This window comes from Ambystoma mexicanum, chromosome 8, assembly GCF_040938575.1.
Source record: "Ambystoma mexicanum isolate Mex_15411 chromosome 8, UKY_AmexF1_1, whole genome shotgun sequence".
Lineage (NCBI taxonomy): Eukaryota > Metazoa > Chordata > Amphibia > Caudata > Ambystomatidae > Ambystoma > Ambystoma mexicanum.
The window spans coordinates 1027439047-1027462672 of record NC_090929.1 but is presented as its reverse complement, the minus strand read 5'-3'; the positions used below and the strand labels follow the sequence as shown (position 1 = coordinate 1027462672).

Here is a 23626-nt window from a genome sequence, read left to right as displayed (position 1 = left end):
AGCATTTGTGACGTGTTATCAGAGGAATGATTCTTTAAGAGAGGAATGGGGCAGGAGAATCGGATTGGATATCACAGAGGGCTTATGGCAAAACATGTGTATGAATGTGAAGTTGTGCTCGCTGGGACTCACGGAATGATCGAGACAGATTATAATTCTTAATCAAATTTATTGGACTCCTGAGAGAATGTGTAACAGAGGGTTGTTGGAGAGTGCAGATTGTTGGAGATGTTCATGTGAGATTGGTACGATGGAACATCTGCTATGGGATTGTAGGCTGGTGAGACTGTTTTGGGGTGAGATTGGACATGTGTGTGATGAAGTGATTGTTGGTCTCCCGGTCTTGGATTTTAGTGTGATCATATTGGGGAGTGATGAGTCTTTGGATGATCTCACTCAAAGTGAGAAGAAGTGGTTGTTCAGAGGGGCAATGACTGCTAAAAGAATTATATTGAGGAACTGGAAGAATGCTTTGACATTGAATGTGGAGACGTGGTTGTCTGAGATGCATGAATTGGCAAATATGGAGAGAGTGATGTATAGGAGACTTGGTAAATTGGCTTTGTTTGAGAAAATATGGGGTAGATTTTTGCAGTTGTTTTAAATTGACATTATAGTTGTTGGGTGGGGGGGTAATTGAGAGATGTATTTGAGATGTTGGGGATTTAGGGTATTGTATATCTCGCTGTTTACATAGTACTGTGTAAAATGTTGTGCTTTTCTTGTGTTTTTTTCATGTGTTATTTGATATACGCTGATTGGATTGGGATTTGTTATGGATGTTGTGTAAATAAAGTTTCAAAAGGTCGGCTTTAATTCATAAATTCAAAGAAGACATTCAATGTTTCTCATTTTAGCTGGGGGGACTGTGTCCACCCTCTGAAAAAAGTGGGTGGACTCCGTCCACCCGCGTGCACCCTCGACTTGAGACGTAAAAACAGAACATTTTAGAATTAGGGACACAGTAGGGAATTGGCGGTAGTCCTAAAATCAGTACTGCATGCAGTGATTACTGTTACTGAATGCAATATGAAGAGGAGCCCATATTGAGTACAGTTGTACCTTCACTATAGTGTTAAAACCTTTTCACACATGCACCATTTGATAAATCCTGCATGCTTTGTTTCTGGATAATCCGTGCCCGCTTCCCTTAAAAATGAAAACAAATCATTGTCAGGCCTGTCTGAGCGATGAAAACCCATATGGCACAGCAGGGTTGTACAATGCTGCTTTCCTCGGGACGAGACATGCACACAAGTGTCGCCCATGACCCATCTACTCATCATAGCACTTGGACATTGGGCATACATGTCAGGTTTAGTCAGGCGAGTACAAAGGCAGCGAATATGGCAAGGGAAATGTGCACTAAATCACACAGTGAATATCTTCGAATTAAACTACGTGCACACAGGAACGACGACTCATGTATGCTAGAACCCAGGAGTGCAAATAGAGTGTGACAACAAAACCAATATATGAAAAGGGATGTGGGGTAAGCACCTGACCGCGAGGAAAGTCGGCAAGCGCCTTACCCCCAATTGCTGTTACAGGTACTGACAGCGCTAAACCCACGTGGAGGGCAAGCAATGACAGGATCTGTGAACTAACACTCTTGATGGTATTAAATAAGGGAACTAAAGAACAGTACTCACGAGGACGAGATAAACCTCTTGAATGTCAGTTAGCCCACGAATCCTATTGATGAAACTGGGACCCAGAAAGGCTATAACAGCAATGGGAGGAAAACTAAATACCTAAGTTGGAATAGTGATTACAAATTAGTGAGGAAAACATAAGCATTCACACAGGAGCTATCTACAAACACACACCACACCTAATAATCAAATGGGAAATAAATGCAGAAGTGCAATGGAAAACATGGAATGGATCCCAATAGAAAGTAAGGATCAGGAGCAGGGAAAAACGAAATAACCAATGCAAACTTCCCCCTACCCCTCCAAGGAAAAGACAGGAAGCTAATCTAAGAGGAAGGCTAAGGCATACGGGTTTACAGCAGCAAAGGACAGAGTCAAAGAAATATAGAACACAGACAAACTGGGCTGCATCTAAAAGGGGAAAGCACTGAGAAATGCTGCCTGCAAACAGAGGAAGACAAAAAGGGAATCAAGGGAGCAGAAATCAATTAGCGCATGAATCCGAAATCCAGGGCGGAGGAACAAGAAAACAGGAACTAGGAACTAGGTACAAAAGCTAAGATCAAGGAAAAAAGGGACTAGTCACAACAGGAAACACTGCAACGATGACCAGCGCTGGACTGAAGTAAGACTGAGGCTTTTAAAGCTGCTTAACGAGCACACGCCTCAGGTGTGCTGATTGCTGCACCTGCAGCCACAGGTGTTGCCTATCCTCCACCCAACCTTGTCCTGCAAGGGTGGAGGTGAAGCAGTGGGCCAGGCATTCTGGGAAGCATAGTCATTTGGTTAAAGAAGCATGCTGGCTGCCAAAAACCTGGAATGGATCCGGAAGGGAAGTAGCTTGGAAAATAGGGATTTAGCGCTTCCAATTCATCACGTCACTGTAGCATAAGGTTCGGAGGAAAAGTCCAGTAGGGAATAAACCCCAAATCATGCCCCCAAGTGGTGGGAACGGGAGCGAAGGGAGCGAGTCGTGACAATACAGGTGTTGAGATATCTGTGAGCACTATGTAGAGGAGCAGCTGAATGCCTCTGCAGGAAGTCCCAGCCCCCTTCTTCATATATGCTGGAAGCCAGAAGTCACAACATGCATGACACCAGTGATTGTGCCTGTTCCACTGAGAGTTTTTGAGAAATGGTATCCATTGAGAAGACCCTATATGATGTACCCTCGTAAAGAGGACAATCTCTTGAAGGAGATCCCCAAAGGAATATGAAGATGAGGAGAGGCTGATGACATCACAGGAAATGAGCGTGACACACTGAGAAGAGTGGTCGTAGAAGAATAAGATGCATAGACCTTATAGAATCTGATGATGAAGTAAAGAATTGAGTACATTTTCATATGCGGAATGGAGATTGCACGTGTCAAGAGCACTGAGAAAATACAAGCCATTTTATAACTGTACAGATGCAGCAACACAAATAGACTAAGTGATCTTAAGGGCTAGCAATACGTAGTGAATAGACTGCAGGCAGTGCCGCCATTATATAGAAAATGGACTTTGGGGTCACAGTTTTTGTAAGCTTAAGCCCATGGAGAAGATGGCTGAAAGTTGTGTCACAGCAGGAAAGCAGCTGGAATCGATGAAAGACATAGAAAGTCTGTCTGACCTGGTGTCAAAGGCTGGAGCAGCCAAGAACAGTTTATGTATCCTTGAAGAACAGTGATCGTGGGAAGCTGAATCAGCCCTTGTTAAGGTGCAGGAAAGAACACCATGAGTGCTAATATTATTAATTTAAGACAATTAAATGCTGCAGAACAGGCCGAAATACTGTCTCCTGTCACGTGAGTTAACGATGGAAATAGGAGTTGGGGCATGCAGACCTGAACTGCGAAAAGAGTGTGCCTATACTACCGTTTATTCTCAGGAGCATTGATACTTTACAAGGACAAGTTCAAAGGCAATCTGAATGGCAGACGGCATGAGCGATGAGAGATATTTGGGTAATTGGGTGGGGAGACACAGTCAAGTCCACCGACTAACACCTGGGGTACCAGTTTACGTGCTCCTAGTGAGCAGAATGTTCCAGAATGGTACAAGCGTGCCAACCAATTGTAGAAGGCCATATGTTGAAGGGCCTTATAGTTTGAGAGCCAATGGTGTACCGTGTATCTAGTAACTGATGAAGATGACTTGCACTAGGGGTGGGCATAAATTGTCCACCTGACGGGAGAGACCCAATCACAACCCAACCCCTTATAGAAAGTATACTTAGATGCACCCCTTAAGCCAATCACAACTCCCCGTAGTTTTTCTTAGTTTGCCACGTATGACGAGTTTGTGTTATAAAAGTATGATTTTTTAATGAAATGCATCGAGAGCACGATCGAAGGTCCGTTAATGTCTGTTGTAACTCCCTGTTTTAGACAATTGAAAATAAAACAGTCGGAGGAGACTTTTTGCCAACTTCCTGAGTCTGTCTTATTATTTGGTGTAACAGTTATTCTGCATCCCATCCTGACATGTTACTGATTTAAGGGCCCCCCTGTGGGTTCAACTACATGTTACATGTAGGAGAAAATGAACTTTTTTAAGTCAACTCCAAATGTTTGCTCACAAAAAGTATTTACCTTCATGTCTTGTGCTGTGGTAAAAATATTGGATATTTCTGGGTGTAATTCCATCTCGTAATCAAATCATATTTTGAAGCTATCACATTCAGCTATTTGCAAAATAAGTAATGGGGTGAAACTTGCTTTGGGGCAAATGCTAAAAATGCTGTGTTTGACATTCCACATGTGTTTCCGACAACCTCACTACTCGTTATGCCTTTTAATAATGAGTGCAACATGCTGGGCAGATCCTCTAAATTAGGGTCACTTGAAAGCTATCATATATATAACTGAGCATGTAAAACATGCTTTTTTGGTAACAGATAGGAACAGTGGACACATAGGGCATATTCCACTTCAAACCAGAGTGCACCCAGTGGTCGAAGTGAGCAGGAGCGGTCGGGAGCGGTGCTCCTCTACTTTTTAAATTACGTTTTACAGCTCCTATACTTTTATTTTAAAAAGAAACCGTTCCGAAATGGTTTTGTTTTAAAATAAAAGTGTAGGAAGACGTTGCAGCTTGCATTTTCAGTGCATTGTACTGAACGTTCCCTTAAACAGTAGGTGCAAGTGTTTGGGGGTTTATATTGTGTGTGGGAGGGGGCGTGGTGATGAGGTTTGTGGGGAGTGGGTGCAGGCCAGCAGGGAACATAGTTCCACTACTTCTTTTCTTACACTTCGACCACTGAGTGCACCTCTTCATTATAGTGGGGAGAATCCCTAATTTGGCCATTGCAGTGTTGAATGATGACGTTTACAGCAGAACTAGTGCACCTGCACATCACACAGGATAGGGGCCCTCCACTTCCAAACCGAAAGTTTAGCCCCACTGCTGGACTGACTTGTGCATGTCCTACCTAGGGGATGGATACATACTCACACTCTCATACAACAAATCTCTCTTTACTGCATCAAAACATGGTAACATCACATCTATAACCATCTGACATAATTAATGAACACTATGTATTTTCACCCTTTCCTAAATACAGGTGTATTTATCTGTGTCTAAAAATGTACAACAGATTTACAAGTCGTTGTAAATTGTTATACAAAGATAAATACACCTGTATTTAGGAAAGTGTGAAAATACATTGTGTTAATTAATTATGTCAGATGGTCATAAATGTGATGTTACCATGTTTTGATGCATTAAAGAGAGATTTCTGGTATGAGAGTGTAAGTATTTATGTGTGATGTGATAACTGATTGTGAGCAATTTTTTATATACGTGAAATGGATTAAATATGCTGAATGTTTTTATTTGAAATAAAATAATGTTTTGAGTAAAGAATGGAGTAGGAGTATATTCTCATCCTCGATCTACTGGTCCAGTGTGTGTTATAATTACTGTATCCTTACCTGAAGAACCAAAGATTAGTTTCAGGTACGCTTTATTTTTTGATACTACCTAGGGGATAGAAAAATTCCACTGCAATACTGAAAGGAGACCCCAAATGTAGGTTTGAAACAACTGCATCTCACAATGGTGGCTGGTGAATTTTTAAATTGGAGTGGAGTCAATATTTACCACAAATATGCCAGAGTATTGTAACCGAGTGTAGCGAGGGAGCCGGAACCAACCAAGGGGAGTTCTGGGTGGTTCTCCCCTATAAGAAATGTATGGTACATTATACACTACGCTTTCTGGGAAAAACTGTAAAACGCCAGACAGTTTGAAATTGGTTTCATAGGGTAAATCATGAAAAATCTAATAGATGCAAGTTGCCAACAGTGCACAGGAACATTTCCAACACATTTTCATGACACCTTTGCCCACAACATATGCAGCATAAATAAATTACACTGGATGTGTCCATACATTTTCATGCTGGCTGAACCAATGCATGCCAGTAGTATATAAGTACATACTCATGATTGTTTTGCACATAATGCCAGTAATGATACTGTAAGAAAGCATGTACATGCAAGATCTGCCAATATATGCCAGTATCCCGATGTAAAAACATACTCCCGTTGGCTTTACATTAAAAAATCTCATCCCACAATAAGAAAACATGTTTTAACTGGCTGCAACAAAGCAGGCCAGCGTAGACATGTAAGAACACCTATAATTTTTGCTTTACCCTTGATACCCAGTAAAAAAAATGCCATGCCAAACTGTAAGGCAGTATAGCTATACTAGCTGAACCAAATGTCTAGCCCCATGATAACACTTATGTTTACTTTATCATAGGTACCCAGTAAAAAATGCCATGCCACAGTAAGAAATTATAGGTAGACTTGCTTCACAAAAATATTCCAGTCTAGTCACTTAATAACACTTATCACACTTGCTTTATCATAGATGTCAGGTGCAAAATGCCATGCCACAGTAAATCCACAGTAAGCATGAGCGCTTCCTGGCTCCTGTACATGTGCAGAGAGCGGAGCACTCCAAGCGTTATCCTGTGGTTTCCAGGAAGCAAATTACTTCGATGTAATTTACTTCGAGGACATTACTTCAAAAACACTTCGAAATGGACATATGTTTGTGGGGTAAGGATTAAAAGAAGGGTGGGAAGGAGGTTGTGATGGGGGTGGAAGTGGAGGGGAAGGGGGGCTTGTAGGGGCCCCACAAAAAAGCATTTCAAAGTGTTTCCTTGAAGTAAATTCAACAAAGTAAATTGCATCAAAGTAATTTACTTCGTTGAAATTACATGGAACCCTCCACACGCAATGCCCAGGCAGTCCGACTATGAAGGGAGGTGTAAGAGCGCTCCCTACACACATTCAGAGATGCAATTGCCCAGCCTGCTTCCCCAATGGGACATGCAAGGATGGGGAAGCAAAACACTGCAACCTTTCATGGCCCATTGGTCATGCACCCTAGGAACAGAAACTGTCAAAGGGAAACCACATTTTCCTTTGACAGTTAAAGCCAGCCCAGAAGCACTCCCTCAGCTGTAGCAAGCAGCTGTGGGAGTGCTCCGTTTTTACACTGGCAAGGTGAAACTTGTCCATAATGGGTGGCAGTTCTGGTGGGTCGACACCCGATTGCCCATTATGAACAAGCCCTGGATACATTTGCACTGCAGCAGTGAAAGATGACCCAAACCTTCAGACTAAAAGAAGTAAACTTCCTCCAGGACATCACTCCCGCAATACTAAAAGGTGATATATGCATCAAAACTAAGAAAAGCTTGCCCCCGGAACATGACACGCCCACTGCAAAGTTGAAAAGTGACACTCCCAGCAGGACTACAAATGTGCACTACACCAAGTGCACCACAACTGAAATAAGCAAAAGTGACAGTAACTGAAGGACTGACAAACGTCCTACGCACAGAAATCCAAATACCAATATTTTAAGTGAATCCTTACTGCAGTGATGTTTCAAGTGCATCTCACACAAATGTCCATCACCACAATACGATAATATGCAAAAGTGAAACAAGGCACCACCCACAGTACAGAAAATGACCCAATCTAGTGCCATAGACAACGCTAGACCTGCTGCTGAATCTGCCATAGTCCTACCAACCTTTCAGAGGCACCAGCATGTCTTGAACTGGCCCTGGCATTAATCCTCCTCTGTGCAAAAGAGAGCTTTACAGGGTGTGTAGTTAGTGCCAGTTCGACTGATGTGATTGATACCTGGAGGATGGCAAGTCAAGGAGCCTAATACTGATAATCTCTTTCAACAGATCCTCAGCCATGGATACAGACCATCTGCAGTGTGTGGGCATTACTCACGTCCTGAACGCAGCCGACTATCACACCGGTCCATACTACTACCCCTGCATACCAATTTCATATTTTGGGATAACAGCTGAAGATGCACCAACTTACGACATCGGTCAACATTTCTGTGAAGCTTCCAAATTTATTGACCAGGCACTAAAGACACCAGGAGGTAAGAGACATAGCGCACACGGACCCAGTGAAAGAAATGGTAGAAGTACTTGTGATCTACTGTATGACAGGGGCAGAAATCAGGGAAAAAAGCTGAAGGGTACTTGAGAGAGGGAGAGACCAAGAGTCAAGGGAAAGCTATATGGCTAATGTCAGAAGCCATAAGGAACTATTTAATGACAAAGTCCATAACCTCCAGGTATGTCCTCATGCCAATGGAATATGCAGAATACATTCCTCTGGTGTGACATCACGGATGGGGAATATGGCTTTTAGCTGTCTACTTGATGACTCCTCAGACCTGTAAGAATCAGATGAGTCTGGCCTCAGTGATGACATAGCTTTATAAAGGGTATACTCATACTTCATAGAAAAGACTGGTTGTTTGGGATTCTTAAAACAGCAGTATCATACTCCACACCCTTTCTCTAGTGAAATTGTACCGACCACTTCAAACATTTCAAACATACTGTAAAATGTCTTTAACGCCTGCGGATGTCATTCTCACGAACAATTCAACAACAGACTTAACTTGTACCTTAGAATATAGTCTTTCTTCGTAACAAGTATAGCCCTTCCTCCATGAGTAAATCTCTCGAACTTGCAGCAGACTTGGACAGTGTGCTTGACTTGGTGCCGAGATTTGCCACTGACTCTAAAAACAAATATGTCTCTTGCATCAGACTGTCTTGCCTCAACACAGGGGACATGTTAGCTTTTTCCAAACTCTATCACAACTACGTATAACTGTATTACAGGTTCTTCGTTCAAGTGGGGATTCTTTAACTGTAAACCATGACACCCTTGATTTGTCTCCATGCATACTAGAGCTCCTTATCGCAGTATGGCAGAATCATTGGCACCTCCGATGAATGTTGTCTCTGTTTTCCTATGTCCCACCAACTTTCCTTTTGATACTTGTGGAAGGAGCAATCAGTTGGTTCCTTGTAGTGTCATAAACAATATTCTGCCCATCAACAGTTGTGGAAGGCAGTACTCTATACTCAATACCAGAAATATGTGCACTGCACCAACTCATGAGGTCTAAGTCTTGGATCATACCCACTATTGAGTGACTTTTTAAAAACTTGTCTCACGTGTGTGATTGATTGAATTACTACAATGCTGTGCAGCCAAAGGGAAACATGCTTGATTGACGGGCCACTTTAGATCACATTTTTTGCTTGGACTACGGCATTGACAATTTTAATTGTACTCCGGAACTTGGAGGAAGTAAGTGGGGAAGTGAGGGAGAAAGTGAGAACACAGTTTTTGTAGTTTGGCGGGTTTCGGTGAGTCTGTCTCACTCTGGCTGCCCCCTCCCCCCTTTTGCCTGGCTCTTTCTAACGATCTGAACTTTCTACTCTTCACTCTGGTATCGCTTTTCATTCCGCTTCACCATCTAGAGGATGAACTCTATGACTGTTGCCATTGATGGATCACCCACCATGGGGGGTGGGCGGGGTTCTGAGGTCTCTGAGTTATCTCCTGATGCTTACATAACGAAGCGCCCAGCGAACCTGAAATGCTCTGACTATCCTGCAAAGAACACCCGCTGTATAAAGCGTGTATGCCCTCAACATACGCTGAAACTACCCAAAAATATTTCGGAGGCATCAAAAATGAATACCTATTTTCCTTTGTGCAACAAGGCTACAACTGAAAATGCATTGTCCACCAGGGCACTCACTGAGGATTTAATAGCAGAACCTTCGGTTCCCCTTCATTGTTTGGGTTCTATGGCCGTTGAAAAAAGTCGATATAGCCCTTACCTGTGAACTGCATGCCCGGGACATTCTGTTTGAATTCATTGCGGCACCTTCCCCATCACAGTTACAGCTTTATGCAGAACCACAGATGTTGGCTTGCCCACCCTCATCGGAGGAAGTGTCATCCGGTGTATGCCCCAGGGGGGAAATGGTGTGCTCGGCACAAGTACCCACTGTAAGCAGCCCTTCTGAGGACCTAAAGTACCTGGCAGACTCTTTTTCCACTTTCTGTGAGTCTGAGGTGTCTCTCAATGTCTCCCCTCGGCCATCGCCCCATGTGTGGACTCTATGCTAACTGCTGTCCCTGCACGCAACCTTGCTGAGTTACATCCTGTCTCTGCATGCAGAGAAAATAGCATTCTCACTCCTGCTTCTAATTCCTTCTCTTCTACGAGTCCTGCCGATGACAGCAGTAGTTCTGCCACGTTATTCAATGCTCTGGAATCCACGCTCTGCAATCTTTCCCACAAATCCAATGTGATGAACACCAAACTGCAAGTACAGACACTACACATTTTAAAAATCGTAGCCACTGCGGAGAGCCTGACTTCCACCCTGGCCAAGCATGAGTCTAACTGGGCAGAGCTGCAGTTGTATTGTTCTCTGACTCTTCCCGCTCTCATAGATGCCATCTCTATCTCGAAGATGTTGCCCCCAGTCGAGCTGCCCATTATATCGGCACCTGGTGCCGGCAGCCTTCCCAAAGTTCCGTCGTTATCTGTGTGAATCCAGGGTGTAATCCTTCTTGCCAAAAGAAACGCACGCGCAGGAGAACCAGCAATGCGTCCATGTATGAACCTCTAACAGAAAAAAAGAAAAGAAAGGTCATGTTCACCAAGAGCGGGACGCCTGGAGTGATTTCGGGGAAGGTGGTATAGTAACATCTGCCTCTTTTTTTAAACCCCTTTTTCTCTCAAATATGCCCTTTTCAGTTTCTGAGAAAAGTGCCCCCTTGTCCAACTGCGCAGTGCTTTGGGTGCTAGTCTGGATTTACTGCTGCCTGACCCTAATCTGGTTGCTCAATTTTCCAAAACCAGCCAAACTAAGGCAGCAATCAAGGACATCACTACCAACACTAGCTCAGCCATCAAGGCTGCCCCTACAAATGTGAAATTTGTTTTCTCTGCCTTAGTCAAGCCCTCCTCGGATGTTGTGTGTGCCACTATGAAAACGCCGGCCAAGGAAGCGGACCTCATCCTGTCTTCTATTGAGGGTAGTCTGGCTACTTTAGCTGCAACAGCGGCCCCCTTGGCTTCTGTAACATCGGCCCCTCTGCCTTCTGCGCGAGGATGTCTCTAATTAGTTTGCACCCTCTTCCAACGGGGTCGAGGATAACCTCTTACAATCAGCGGCCGAGTACAATTTAATCCAAGGCTTTATTGTTTCAGTGTGTATTTGGTGTGGACAAGGAACACTTCCTACATCGATCACGGCTACTCGTCTTATTCCACTGCATTATCCCTCTCCGCTTCATATGGAGCAACGATATCAGGGCGGTCGACCTTTGTGACACTTGCCCCAAAGCAACAGCAGTGGTCCACTTTTACTCCCCTGAAACTTTGGATTATGTTCTTGAGCATGTAGTTCATTCATTCGGCTGGATATGAATGTGTGCCTATCGACTGTGAATATGGGAAAAGAATTTACCCTGTGGAATCGCGCACCGGCTTCCCGACCCTCTGCTTCCCGTCCGCCTCTGCACCCACCTTACCTGCTGGGGTCTGGACATGGGTGGTACGTCGGGGGATGAGTGTCATTGGGCATGGCTGACCCGGTTAGCAGCTCTGATGGGGGATACAGAACTTTAGCTCCTGCTATACCCTCTGCTGTGCAGTTCATTAGTTGGAATACTCGTGGACATGCAGATCTTTTTGAAGTGGGTGGGCTTTGGGACGAATTGGAGTGTTTCTCATTAGTGGCCCTCTAGGAAACTTGGTTGATCAAATCTGTTGTGGTGCATGGGTGGCAATTTGCGCACAAACCGGCTGTAAAGGTCCCTGTGAGCGGCCCAAAGGAGGCCTCTTAGTGGGTGCCCGGAACATCCACAAATTGGTGGAAATCCAAACTTGCAGTTCCAATTTTTTAATGGCCATGGTCACAACCCTGCCAGGGGTGGAACATAGGGAATTTGTCAGTATTAACATCTATGACCCACCTTACAGACTGATGTATAGTTCTGTTTTGTCGGAGTTGGAAACTATTCTGAGCAATGTTAGTCCCCACATAGCCTGCATTGTTTGTGGTGACTTACAACTTCCGCATACCGGCCTCTACAAACCCTTTTAAGCAGGATGCACCTAATTTGTCGTCCCCTGTTGATGACAGTCAGCTTGCCCATACCTGTAGCAGGGGTTTGGAATGGGCGACCCTCCTCTGTTCTCATGGTGCCCAGAACATCCACAAATTGGTGGAAATCCAAACTTGCAGTCCCAATGTTTTAATGGCCATGGTCACAACCCTGCCAGGGGTGGAACATAGAGGATTTGTCAGTATGAACATCTATGACCCACCTTACAGACTGCAGTAACCAAGATTCTGGTCTTCCATGTCACAGGATTACTTTTCCCTGGAACCTCAACGGTGTTCCCCTTGAGGTGGTTATGGAATACAAGTACTTGGGAATCAACGTTGAGGAAGGTCTGCGGAGCAATTCTCATCTTGCCCATGTTAAGGTCAGACGTCCCCAGATAATTGGATCAGTTGAGAGACTAGCACACATCGGGGGGGGGGCGCATCAGCTGGAATCCTGCTTCAGCTATATTCGGCTACGATTAGCCCCACCCTATTGTATGTTCCTGAATGCTGGCACTCAGGGGTTGTGTCACACGCTGCTGTGCTCGAATACATGATGCTAAAGAGACTATTTAGCTTGCCTCTGCGCACCCCGATACAGACCAGCTTCAGATATTCTCTTGCAAAGCGAGACTACAGATGTCTCTGCTCAATTTCTTTTGGCGCCTGGCTAATGCAGCAGATGGCACGCTCAACTCCGTTAACTTAAGGCAGTTTGAACCACATTTTTGCTCACGAGGGGCAATGCGTTGCATCGCATTATGCAATTTGAGCACCAATGGCTGGCAGTTGCCCCAGGGGTTTCCATTTGTTGGTCTTATCCACGTTTTAAAACGGCCATGAAAAAGGTGGTTCAAGCGCACTTTGGTGAACTGTACATTGAACTGCTGCTACCAAAACATAATAGCCAACTTTTCATCGAGTACATCTTAGCCATGACTAACACCCTGAAGTACATTGAGCAATTCGTGGGCAATTCACTGATATGGGACTATCTGAAGCTGAAAACTAACTCTGTTAAAACCCTGGAATTAACAGGGGCGTGGCATCATAGCCCTAGGCCTTTACGGCTAAGCATGTTATGTGGTAGTGGAAGCTTGGAAACTGTTCTGCACTTGATGCTTCAGTGCAAGTCGACTAAAGCCCAACAAGCAGTGGCCAGGTTAGCCGTTTAGATCAGTCCATTTCTGAAGTGGCACTTTGGGATCTTTTCATGGGGGGAACCATGAGCCATGTGTTGTGTTTTTTTACCATTTTATGGAAAAAGGTACCTTCTTTTGGCTACCCATGGCTAGTAGGCTGGAAAAAACCCCATTTAACTTTGTTTTATTTGTGATTGCTGTTTCCTTCCCCTTTTCATGTGTTTTTTTTCCCTTCTCTTCTTTTCTTCTCATGTGTTTAAAAGTTGTTTTGTCTCACTCTGCTCATCATTCTTTCCATCTCTCCATTTGGATATTGGGGACTGGAATGGATCAATTGAATTCCATACTGACTGAAGATTGGACTTCTCGAGAACAGTACATTGCGTGAAGCCATTGATTTAGGGATTCCTTGGCCTGTGAATGACAACTTCATGGTTGCAATCACTGTATGCAGGGATTTATCCTATGTTTTCAGCACTTGAGAGTATTCGGAAAAGGCATCCACACTAAACAACAAGGTTTTTCATTTTTTTAACTCTGGCCCAACCACAACGATTCTATTCCCAGGCAATTTATGAATTACATGGAAGCACAATGTTATGCTTTTGACTGTCTGGAGGATTTTCTTGATGTACATTTTCCATTAATTGTTCTACCTCTTTGAACATAACTGATGTCTACATTTTTCCACCAGCCGCTCTATCTCTTTGGACATTCTTTTTTTCAATGTTTTATCAAAAGCATACATATAGTTAAAATAAATGACTTTATATGCAATTCTAAAGTATAAATACAATCCAAAACATTCAATATTAAAACATACCCCAAATCACACTACAATATTGAAAACAGTGATATAACATATCCGTTCATTAAATCCATAGTTACATTAATCAAACCCAAACCCAGCATCCCAGATGTTATGGTTGAGATCTAATCGACAATACATACATCATTAAATAATTAATCTAAGATCAAAAGAACTTGATCACAACATTTCAGCATATGATATACTAAATTGACATTATGTCCATCCATTAAACAATCCCATATATCATTATACATATCTGGAACCTCAGTAGAATTATAAGATTTCAGATATCTATGGCTAAGCTAGGAAAGGCTTTCACATTCAGTCATCAAATGACATATAGTTACCAGCACATCCTCCCCACAAAGTGTACAAATTATCTCCTGTGGGGCAATATTTAACCTGGCTCTAACAATCTGCAGGTAGTCAACTATATTCCATTTAATGTTTAGATATTGTCAAAGCATATCATTTGTGGGGTAAGCACTTACATAGCCTGGGTAATCGCTTCTCCCAACACCCCCTGTGTCCTCATCTTACTTGATCTCTCTTCTGCCTTTGACACGGTCAACCATGCCATCCTGCTCAACCGTCTCCGTGATAACCTGGGTATCACTGATCAGGCCCTGGCTTGGCTGACTTCTTCCCTCACCGATCGACCCTCCCAGGTCCAACTTGGGTGCTTCCTCTCCTCTATCTCCATCTCTACCTGTGGTGTTTCCCATGGGCCTATCCTCTCTCCCTGGCTGTTAAATCAATACCTGGCATGTCTTGACCACCGCATTGCCGCTCTCTGCTTTAACTTTCAGTGCTACGTGGATGCCACTCAACTCATTTTCAGGCTCCCTTCCGCCACCTCTTCTCCTTCTATCATCTCTGACTGACTGTCTGCCATCCAGGAGTGGTGTGCCACGAATGAGCTCTGCCTTAATGCCAGTAAGACTGAGATTCGCCTCATCTGCACACCTGCTCCCTCCTTTCCTGTCACTCTCTGGTCGGCCTCTCTTGGCCCTCTCCCTGCTCCCACCTGTGAGGCTAAAAACCTTGGGGTTATCTTCGACTCCCATCTCTGACGTCTCTAAGAAGTCACACTACCAGCTGCACCTCCTCAGAGGTATTCTTCCTTTCCTCTCCTTCCCCCAGATGCTCACTGTCTCCAGAGCCCTGGTTCTCTCCAGGCTCGACTACTGCAACAGCCTCTTTCTAAATCTGCCTGCCTCTACTCTCCGCCTTCTGCAACTCATCCAAAACAGGACTGTGAGACTTGTCCTTGGCCTCAAGCCCAGGGATCGTATCTCTCCAGGACTGAAATCTTTGCACTAGTGTGGCCGAGGATTAAGTTTAAAACTCTCTGCATTGTTCACAAGGCCTTCCTGGGCCTGGGACCTCAATATCTTCAACTCTCTCTTCCTAAATATCTTCCTTCTCGAGCTCTTCGCTCATCTGCCTCCAACTCCCTCACGGTCAGTCGCTTTTCTAAGCAGCAAGTTGGTGGAAGATCTCTTTCTTCTGCTGGGGCCTCCCGCTGGAAGAGCCTCCCTGCCTCTCTGAAACTTGAGGAGAACCATCTCCAGTTCCAGAAGCACCTCAAGACCTTCCTCTTTGATTCTGCTTTTTCTCCTCCTCTCTCCTGCTGATCTCCTGGCTGAATCTGATTCTGCACTGGTTACCTGGCTACCCTCTGCAGGTCCCCTCCCCGCTAGTTGCACATCTGCACTGCCCCCCTGGCAATCCTTGCACCTGGGGACTGTCTCTGTATTCCTACAGCCCCTACTAGCACTTAACACCTGATGTCTGCATTTACCCTTGCACTTGCCGCCAGCTGGCCACACTTTTATGTATTGTATTTATTAATTTTACTGTTATCCTATGTACCGCACTGCCCCCTCCCCTTTACCCCCTGCACTTTTTCCCTTCCCCCCTCCCCTGCACTTGCGCAATCTCAATGTCACCTGGCCTAGTAGGATTGTTGTCTATGTCTTCCCCCTGTTCCCCCTCCCTTGCCTCGTCACGCTTTGAAATACTATAGGTGCGTTATAAATGCCATATCATAAATCATCATTAATCATCATTAATCATGTATTCGATAAACATTACTGCTATAAACCTTAGTAGCCAAATTAATGATAAGATTGTCTTGATCAAACTCGTATAGAATAACTAGGTTACTCACCGTAGTGACCACCTTAGTCCTAGTCCATAGTCCCCTTTCCTCCATACTTATGGGACATCTCTCCGTCCTGTGGGACGGGACCGGAGCACTTTGTAAAAAGCATCCAAAATGTTTCCAAAAATGTGTCCTTCCTCGCTTTCTTGCGGGGGGCCCGGCATGCGGCCGTAACCCCGCCCACCTTGGCTCCACCCCGGGCATCGCCCATCAGTCCTTTTCTATCGCCAGGTCAGAGACCTATTAGCAATAACAGAGGAACCTTATTAGAGGGGACGGCGGGCGGGTGTATGGAGGAAAGGGGGCTATGGACTAGGAGTAAGGTGGTCACTACGGTGAGTAACCTGGTTATACTCCTACGTCCCGTCCCCTTTCCTCCATACTTATGGGAGATTCCCAAGCACTCCTTACAGGAACTACGGGTGGATGGAAATACCCCTTACTGAAACAGGTTCTTCAGCACAGCCTGACCAAACTGAGCATCAGCTCTTGAGCTCATGTCAAGACAATAATGCTTACAAAAAGCAGATGGGGAGGCCCAAGTAGCTGCCCTAGCGATGGACTCCCAGGGCACATATTTCTGAAAAGCAACCGTGGCTGCCTTGCCCCGAACCAGGTGTGCATGAATACCCTTAGGAGGTTTCAGCCCTTGGACAGTGAAAGACTCCGTGATGCAGGCGGCAATCCACCGAGAAATAGTCGCCTTAGATGCCTGTTTACCCTGAGGGTTACTGAAGGTCACAAAAAGTTGAGAAGAACTCCTAAGCTCGGAAGTCCTGTCAAGGTAGAACTTAAGAGCCCTTCTGACATCAAGACAGTGCAGAACCCTTTCAGCCTCTGAGGCAGGGTTCGGAAAAGGGAGATTGACTGATTCAGATGGAATTCAGTTACCACCTTCGGTAGAAAGGCCGGGTTTGTCCGTAGGACTACCTTGTCCTTGTGAAAGACCAAGAAAGGATTCTCCACTGACAAGGCCTGGAGCTCACTCACTCTCCTTGCTGACGTAACGGCGACCACAAAGGACACTTTCCAGGATAGGTACTTGAGGTCCACTGTGGCCCTGGGTTCAAAAGGTTTATGGCACAGCGCAGTCTGGACTACATTTAGGTCCCACGACGAGTGCGGACTACGAACCGGAGGGTAGAGGCGTGTCAAGCCTGCAAAATGCCTCTTAACCACTGGGTTACTCAGAGAATAAGAACATTGGTCTGTAGAAAGATAAGCGGAAACCGCCGAAAGGTAAGTTCTGCATGACAGAACGTGAACACCCGACTCTGCTAGGGAGGACACAAAGGACAGCACCGTGTCAATCGTAGCCACCCTTGGATCCAACTGCTTTTCCAAACACCAATGACAGAACCTGAGCCATTTACTCCTGTATTGGGATCTGGTTGAGGGTTTCCTGGCTGCCCGGAAAATACGCATGTTATCCGTAGACAAGTTAAGATGCTCTAAAGACTTAAACTCAGGCACCATGCCGCCAAGCTGAGCGATTGTGGGGAGGGGTGCCACATCTGCTGTTCCCCTTGATGAAGAAGATCGGGGGTGACTGGTAACCCGATCGGCGGATACACCGACAGGTGTTGAAGTTCTGAGAACCAAAACCTGGCCGACCACACTGGGCTATGAGTAGAAGGAAAGAGTTCACTGAGTTCTTCAGCTTCCAAATTGCTCGATGGACTAGAGGCAGAGGCGGGAAGGCGTAAGCTCTTATGTTGTGCCATGGAATCTCGAGAGCATCCCCCAGAGAGGAGGCTCCCAGCCCCCCTCTGGAGGCATACTGAGGAAGCTTCTTGTTTACCGCCGTAGCGAAGAGGTCCACCTCCGGTGTGCTCCAACGCAAGAAAATCCATGAAAGGACCTCCGCCTTCAACTCCCACACGTAGCTGACCACTGTCCGCCGGCTGAAGGCATTCGCTGTGACATTCAGCTGGCCGGGGATGTGCACTGCAAGCAGCCAGACACCATGAAGCACGGCCCACTCCCATATCTGGATGGACAGGTTCACGAGGGGGGGAGACTTTGTTCCCCCTTGTTTGTTGATGTAATACATTGACACCACATTGTCCATGCGTATGTGGACCACCTTGTTGGCAAAGAGCGTTCTGAATGCCCTGAGCGCTAGGAAGATCGCCAAAAGCTCCAAATGATTTATGGGCAGGAGCTTGTCCTGAGGCGACCAGAGGTCCGAGACCTGAAAAAGATCTAACGTCGCACCCCACCCCAGAAGGGAGGAGTCCGTTGTGATTGTCACCGTGGGGGCTGGGTCCTGAAACCCCGCACCCACCAACAGGTTGCTGAGAGATGACCACCAATCCAGGTCCACTCTCATGGAATCCGGAATCATTATCAGCTTGGAATCCGGGTCCAGAGCCTGACGTCAGGAACGCCGAAGAGCCATCTGGGTCCGTCTCATCTTGAGTCGAGACGAGCAGGAGGAAGAGCCAGCATGCACGAGGCCATGAGGCCCAGAAGCCTCTGGAACCACCAGGCTGACATGCTCTCCGACTGCGCAAACATCTGACACGTGGCTAACAGATCCGCCATTCTGTCCCCGGTCAGGTACACTCTGCAGTCGATCATGTTCCAGCGAAAACCCAGGAAAATCAGGTCCTGCGAGACCGTCATGGAAGATTTCCGCCAGTTCACCGGCAGCCCAAGATGGAACAGGAGCTGAAGGAGAGACTGGAGATTGCCCGCTGCTGCCAGCGAACAAGGGCTGCGTAAGAGCCAGTCGTCCAAATATGGATACACATGGATACCCTGGAGAGGAAGATAGGCCGCAATCACCGACATCATCTTCGTGAAGACACGCAGCGCCGAGCTGAGGCCAAAAGGAAGCACTCGAAACTGGAAGTGCTCCTCTCCCAAAGAGAAGTGGAGATATCTCCTGTGTGGGTTCCAAATCAGGATATGCATGTACGCATCCTGAAGATCCACGACGCTGAGCCAATTGCCCATCTGCAAGGAGGAGCGTATCTGGCTGGGCGTAATCATCTTGAATTTCTCTTGGGGTAGGAAAAGATTGAACTGGGAAAGGTCTAGGATGGTACGCAGGCCAGCCTGGTTGGGTTTGGGCACCGTAAACAGCCGGGAGTAGAAGCCCTCCCCTTGCTCCTGTAGGTGCCTTTAACCGGCTTACTACGTGTGAGAGAAAATAAAATAGCTGACACAACCCCTTGTCGGGGAAAGAGGCACTGAGACCCGGCTGCAAGAGTTCAAAGGATGGTTTATTTCTCCAGCTAGGAAATAACCCAAAAAAACCCTACCTCTCATTTACATCACGCTTATATTTATATCAATTAAAGTAACTTTAACAAAAAATGCTAAATGGACCCGATTGGCCAGATGGTGTGGTGCTGTAGGTGTGGGTGGCATCTCTTCCTCCTGGTTGGCTGAGTGGCAGACGAGATGACGGACGTCAAACATCTTGTGCTCCATGCAGGTCAGGGTCCGGTCACTGTGGTCACTACCTAAGCTAATATGTTACACACTAAATAACAAATTATTTAAAACATTTTATGCTACTTGTCACATTTCTACATAAGTCACACACAATGATTATTGTCAGTACAATTGGGTCATTCGTGGATTTAATTGGAGGCCTTGACCTTATTGTGCATGTCGAAGAATCAGACTGTGTTTCGCATCTTTTCCTAGGTTTCAAAACTCATTAGTACAAATAAAAACATATATAGTAATAAAAATGCTTAAGGTTAGTAAGGAGTGTATTGGGTGGGTTTCGCAGCACAGGCGATGGTCTGGCACTTGAAAGAAATACCTTACAAGGGGTGCAGGGTCAGGATGGCAATAAATTGTTCTAATGGGGGTGGGTGGCTTACACGTTTATGAGGACGAATCGAGCAGAAAGTGCTTAGCTCATCCTGGTTCACATGCCGGTTCTCAGACGAACAGTGATCTCAGAGGAAGAAAACTGTAGCATATTGATTGTTGCAACTTTCTCCAGCTTCAGCGTGAGAATGGAAGCGCAGAGCTTTCCTTCGCAGGGGGAGTGCAAGGGTGGGGGCCAGCCAGCTGCCTGCACGCCTTGTGTGTGTGTCTCTGTCCTTGGCTGCTGCGGTGGAAGGGGAGCTGAGCATTGCTGTACTATCGCAGTGGGGCCTGTTTACCCAAGATGGAGTCGAAAGGGGGCACAAAAGATGGATGCCCCGTGTCCTTCTCAGTAGTCCCATCTATGCAGCAGTCAACCATGGTTAACTTTACATAAGGGCAAGGGGCAATCCCACTACCGGAGGCACGTGGTCCAAGCCTTGTACTGAGGAGCGTATGACGCGAGGGGGCCTGAGGACCCCTCGCTCCCATACATTCCCCCCTTTTGTTACATCTAAAGTAACAAACTACTTTATCTCGTTCTTTCCGTTCCCCCTTTGGTAGCGCTCAGCTTCAGCCACAGCCTCATCCCAAGCAGGTCTACCCTTTATTGGCATCCATGCTTTGCACACACTTCTTAAGCTGTTACCTCTTCTTGCATATTCTTCTGGGGTGACCATTAAGTATATTCCACCATCCCCATCTAAATCTATCCAAACCTCATTATACCATAGCAAGTTCTTTGGTTCTCTAATGGTAGTGTAATGTAGATTATCGACCACGTCCCCATACTATGGCAGTCATCCTATACTGTGGTGTGGTGTATTCTCCGGTTTGTACTTGGGCATCTATCATGGTAGCCACCGTTGTCTGTCGGCCTACTGTTACCATCATCATTGCTGAATTAGGCATATTCTTTTTACAGCATCTTAGTCCCAGTTGGCAAACACAGAATATTAGGAGAAGAAAGACTTTGATGGGAATGAGTATCTTCGCTGCGATGTTCACCCATGATGGTATCCAGCTGAACAGATCGTTGAACCACATGTTGTTGTCTACTCCACCTTCTGCTCTCATTCTTTCTCCTAAATGATGCATTGCTGTTATCACATGTGACAGTGTCCCGTTATCAGCATCGGAAGTTGGTACGAACGTGCAACACGCCCCCCAATTCTTTTGCAAACACCACCGTCCATCGCAGTGATAAGATCTAAGACATATCTGTTTTGCATCGTCATCAGGCGCAGTGCACGGAGCTCTATTTTTATGATATTGAATCCTTCTTCAGTGTCGTTGGCCAGCTGGATGAGCTCCCAGCGTGTTATCTGCAGCCATTTCGCGTTCGCCCTTGCTTGAACGCCTGGTGCTAGAAATGATGCAAAGAATGTTTCTGCAGATGAGAAAAGCTTGTACTGCTGTGGGATTTCAGCAAGGAGTTCTGACGATTTGGACAAAATATAGTTGGATGTTTTGCTGCGTGACAACTTGGTTTTCAAAGTTTCTTCTGACAATAGTTCATATGCTGGGGGCTCCGTGATTGTCTCATCGGGCGCTGTCGATGGTTCAGCCGATTGCCCTGCTGCCGATGTGTCAGCCGATTGGCCTGCTGTCGATGTGTCAGCCGAAGGCCCTGCTGTAAACTGGACGTGGCTCTCTGGTATCACCATTAGTGCTGAGTGAAGTGTGGCTAGGGCACAAGTGCCCCTCCAGGATGCTGGGAGATGCAGGTAAGCTCGTTTGCCACAGATCCAGTATATGTCCATTAATGCAGCAGTGCCTTTTTTCATATCTGGCATTATTAAAGTCTTATTGCACTGCCGCACGGTTCCCATATTCACCTTCCCTTCTCCATGGAAGCAAAGTTCGTGCAATATTTCCTTTTGAATCTTTATGGGTCTCTCCAGGGGTGTGACCCATGTCAGCTTGGTGATATGCTTTGACCAGATGGGGATGCACGTTTCTTTTGCCCACTCGTATGTTTCATCTGGCAGCCCTCGAAGCCCCTCAGCGTTGCATTCAATCGTTTCATCATGCCACTTGTCGTCTGCATATCTTGTCCCTTTTATGATGAAAAATGGCTCTTGGAGGCAGATTACTCCTTGTCGTCTGCTGGTGCAAGTTTGTTCGTTTTCCAATTTTTCCATAGTGACTGTGTGTGCCTGAAATGTCTTTTTTATTCTACACAGCATCAGATGAATCAAACATTGGGCCTCAGACAACGGTACTTCCTTTGGGATTAACATTTTTGGGGTTCCAGTTGCGTGAGGAATAAGTGAGCACACGTAACAACTTTCATTACTTGCTTGCTTTGCTGCGGTGCTCATGTCTGAATACCATTTGTTTGATTGGTCAGGGTGTCGGGGGTCCTCTATTTCATCTAACCCCAGGTTATGATAAATATCGTATCTGTTTTTTCCCACCCCCCTTTTCCTCCTCCTTGTGTTTTTTAATTGGGTACCAACTTGTGGATATTGCAGCGGGAATATTTTAGACCATGCTTCATCTATGTTGTTCATGGTGACATGTGTGTATTCAGTAGTGGTTTCTGGTGCAGTGTGTGTACGCATGCTTGTATTTCTGGAATTAGTCAACCAATAGTAATCATCATTTACATTCCATCCAAGCTCTATTTCCTTGGCCACAGTATTGTTCAACAATGGAATAGCAGTTTTGTTCACATGCAATTGTTCAAAGGGTAACGTTATATTTTTACTATTAAATTCAATGCTATAAGTGTCCTTAAAAATAGTTGCTGCTTCAGTCCATATTAGTTTAGACCCTGGTTTTGTCATATCAGTTCCACTTCCCCCTTTATTCATTTCATTTGCCACATATAAAACAACATTATACCAAATAAAATAAAAAATCATTATTGCAAATAGTATGGCAGCATATTTTATAACACATTCTAAATTATTTAATCTACTGGCCCTAGTGGCATCCCTATTTCTATCTAACATTTCAGCCTGCTCAGCCGTTTCGTCGCATTGGCTCATGTTGAACCTATGTGGGCGAGACAAATTCATTAAGTCATCATGAAAAGAAACATATTTGCAATTGTTCATTCTTTTTCATTTATTTACTCAGTTAGGCATTTAACAATTCCTTTTCATTTTATCATGGAAATAATGAGGAAAAATAGAAAAGACAACACGATTTATATGAGAAGAAAAGAAAGAGAGAGAGAGAGACAAAATATGTAAAAACCTTTTGCTTTTCCCCTATAATTTCCCTGTCTAAATTGCTGTTTTCATCATGTCAACCTGTGCCAGTGATGGCATCCACACAGTCGGTTTCATTTTGGGGAGGTGCAACACTGTGTGCCCTTCTCACATCTGAGAGGTGCACCCAGTACTTTAACCCCTTAACTTTAACTGCAGTTGGGGTGCTGTACACTACTGTGTATGGACCATGTAATCCTGGTGAATTCCATCTTCTTACTAAATTTCTGACATAAATATGCTCCCCTGGCATTAAAGGCCCCTCCGGGCTTTCTGCTGTCGGCATGGAGGTGTCTGTTGCTACATCTTCAGTAAATGGTGAAACA

At 45.3% G+C, this 23626-nt stretch overlaps 1 protein-coding gene across 1 annotated transcript in view; it reads left to right on the top strand.

Moving 5' to 3' along the window:
- Positions 1-23626, top strand: part of LOC138473717 (dual specificity protein phosphatase 13A-like) — a 195514-nt gene that overhangs the window by 134436 nt on the left and 37452 nt on the right. The window contains exon 3 of the mRNA XM_069612193.1: positions 7860-8068. Coding sequence (XP_069468294.1) covers positions 7860-8068 — 209 coding nt within the window. The remainder of the gene's footprint in view (positions 1-7859; positions 8069-23626) is intronic.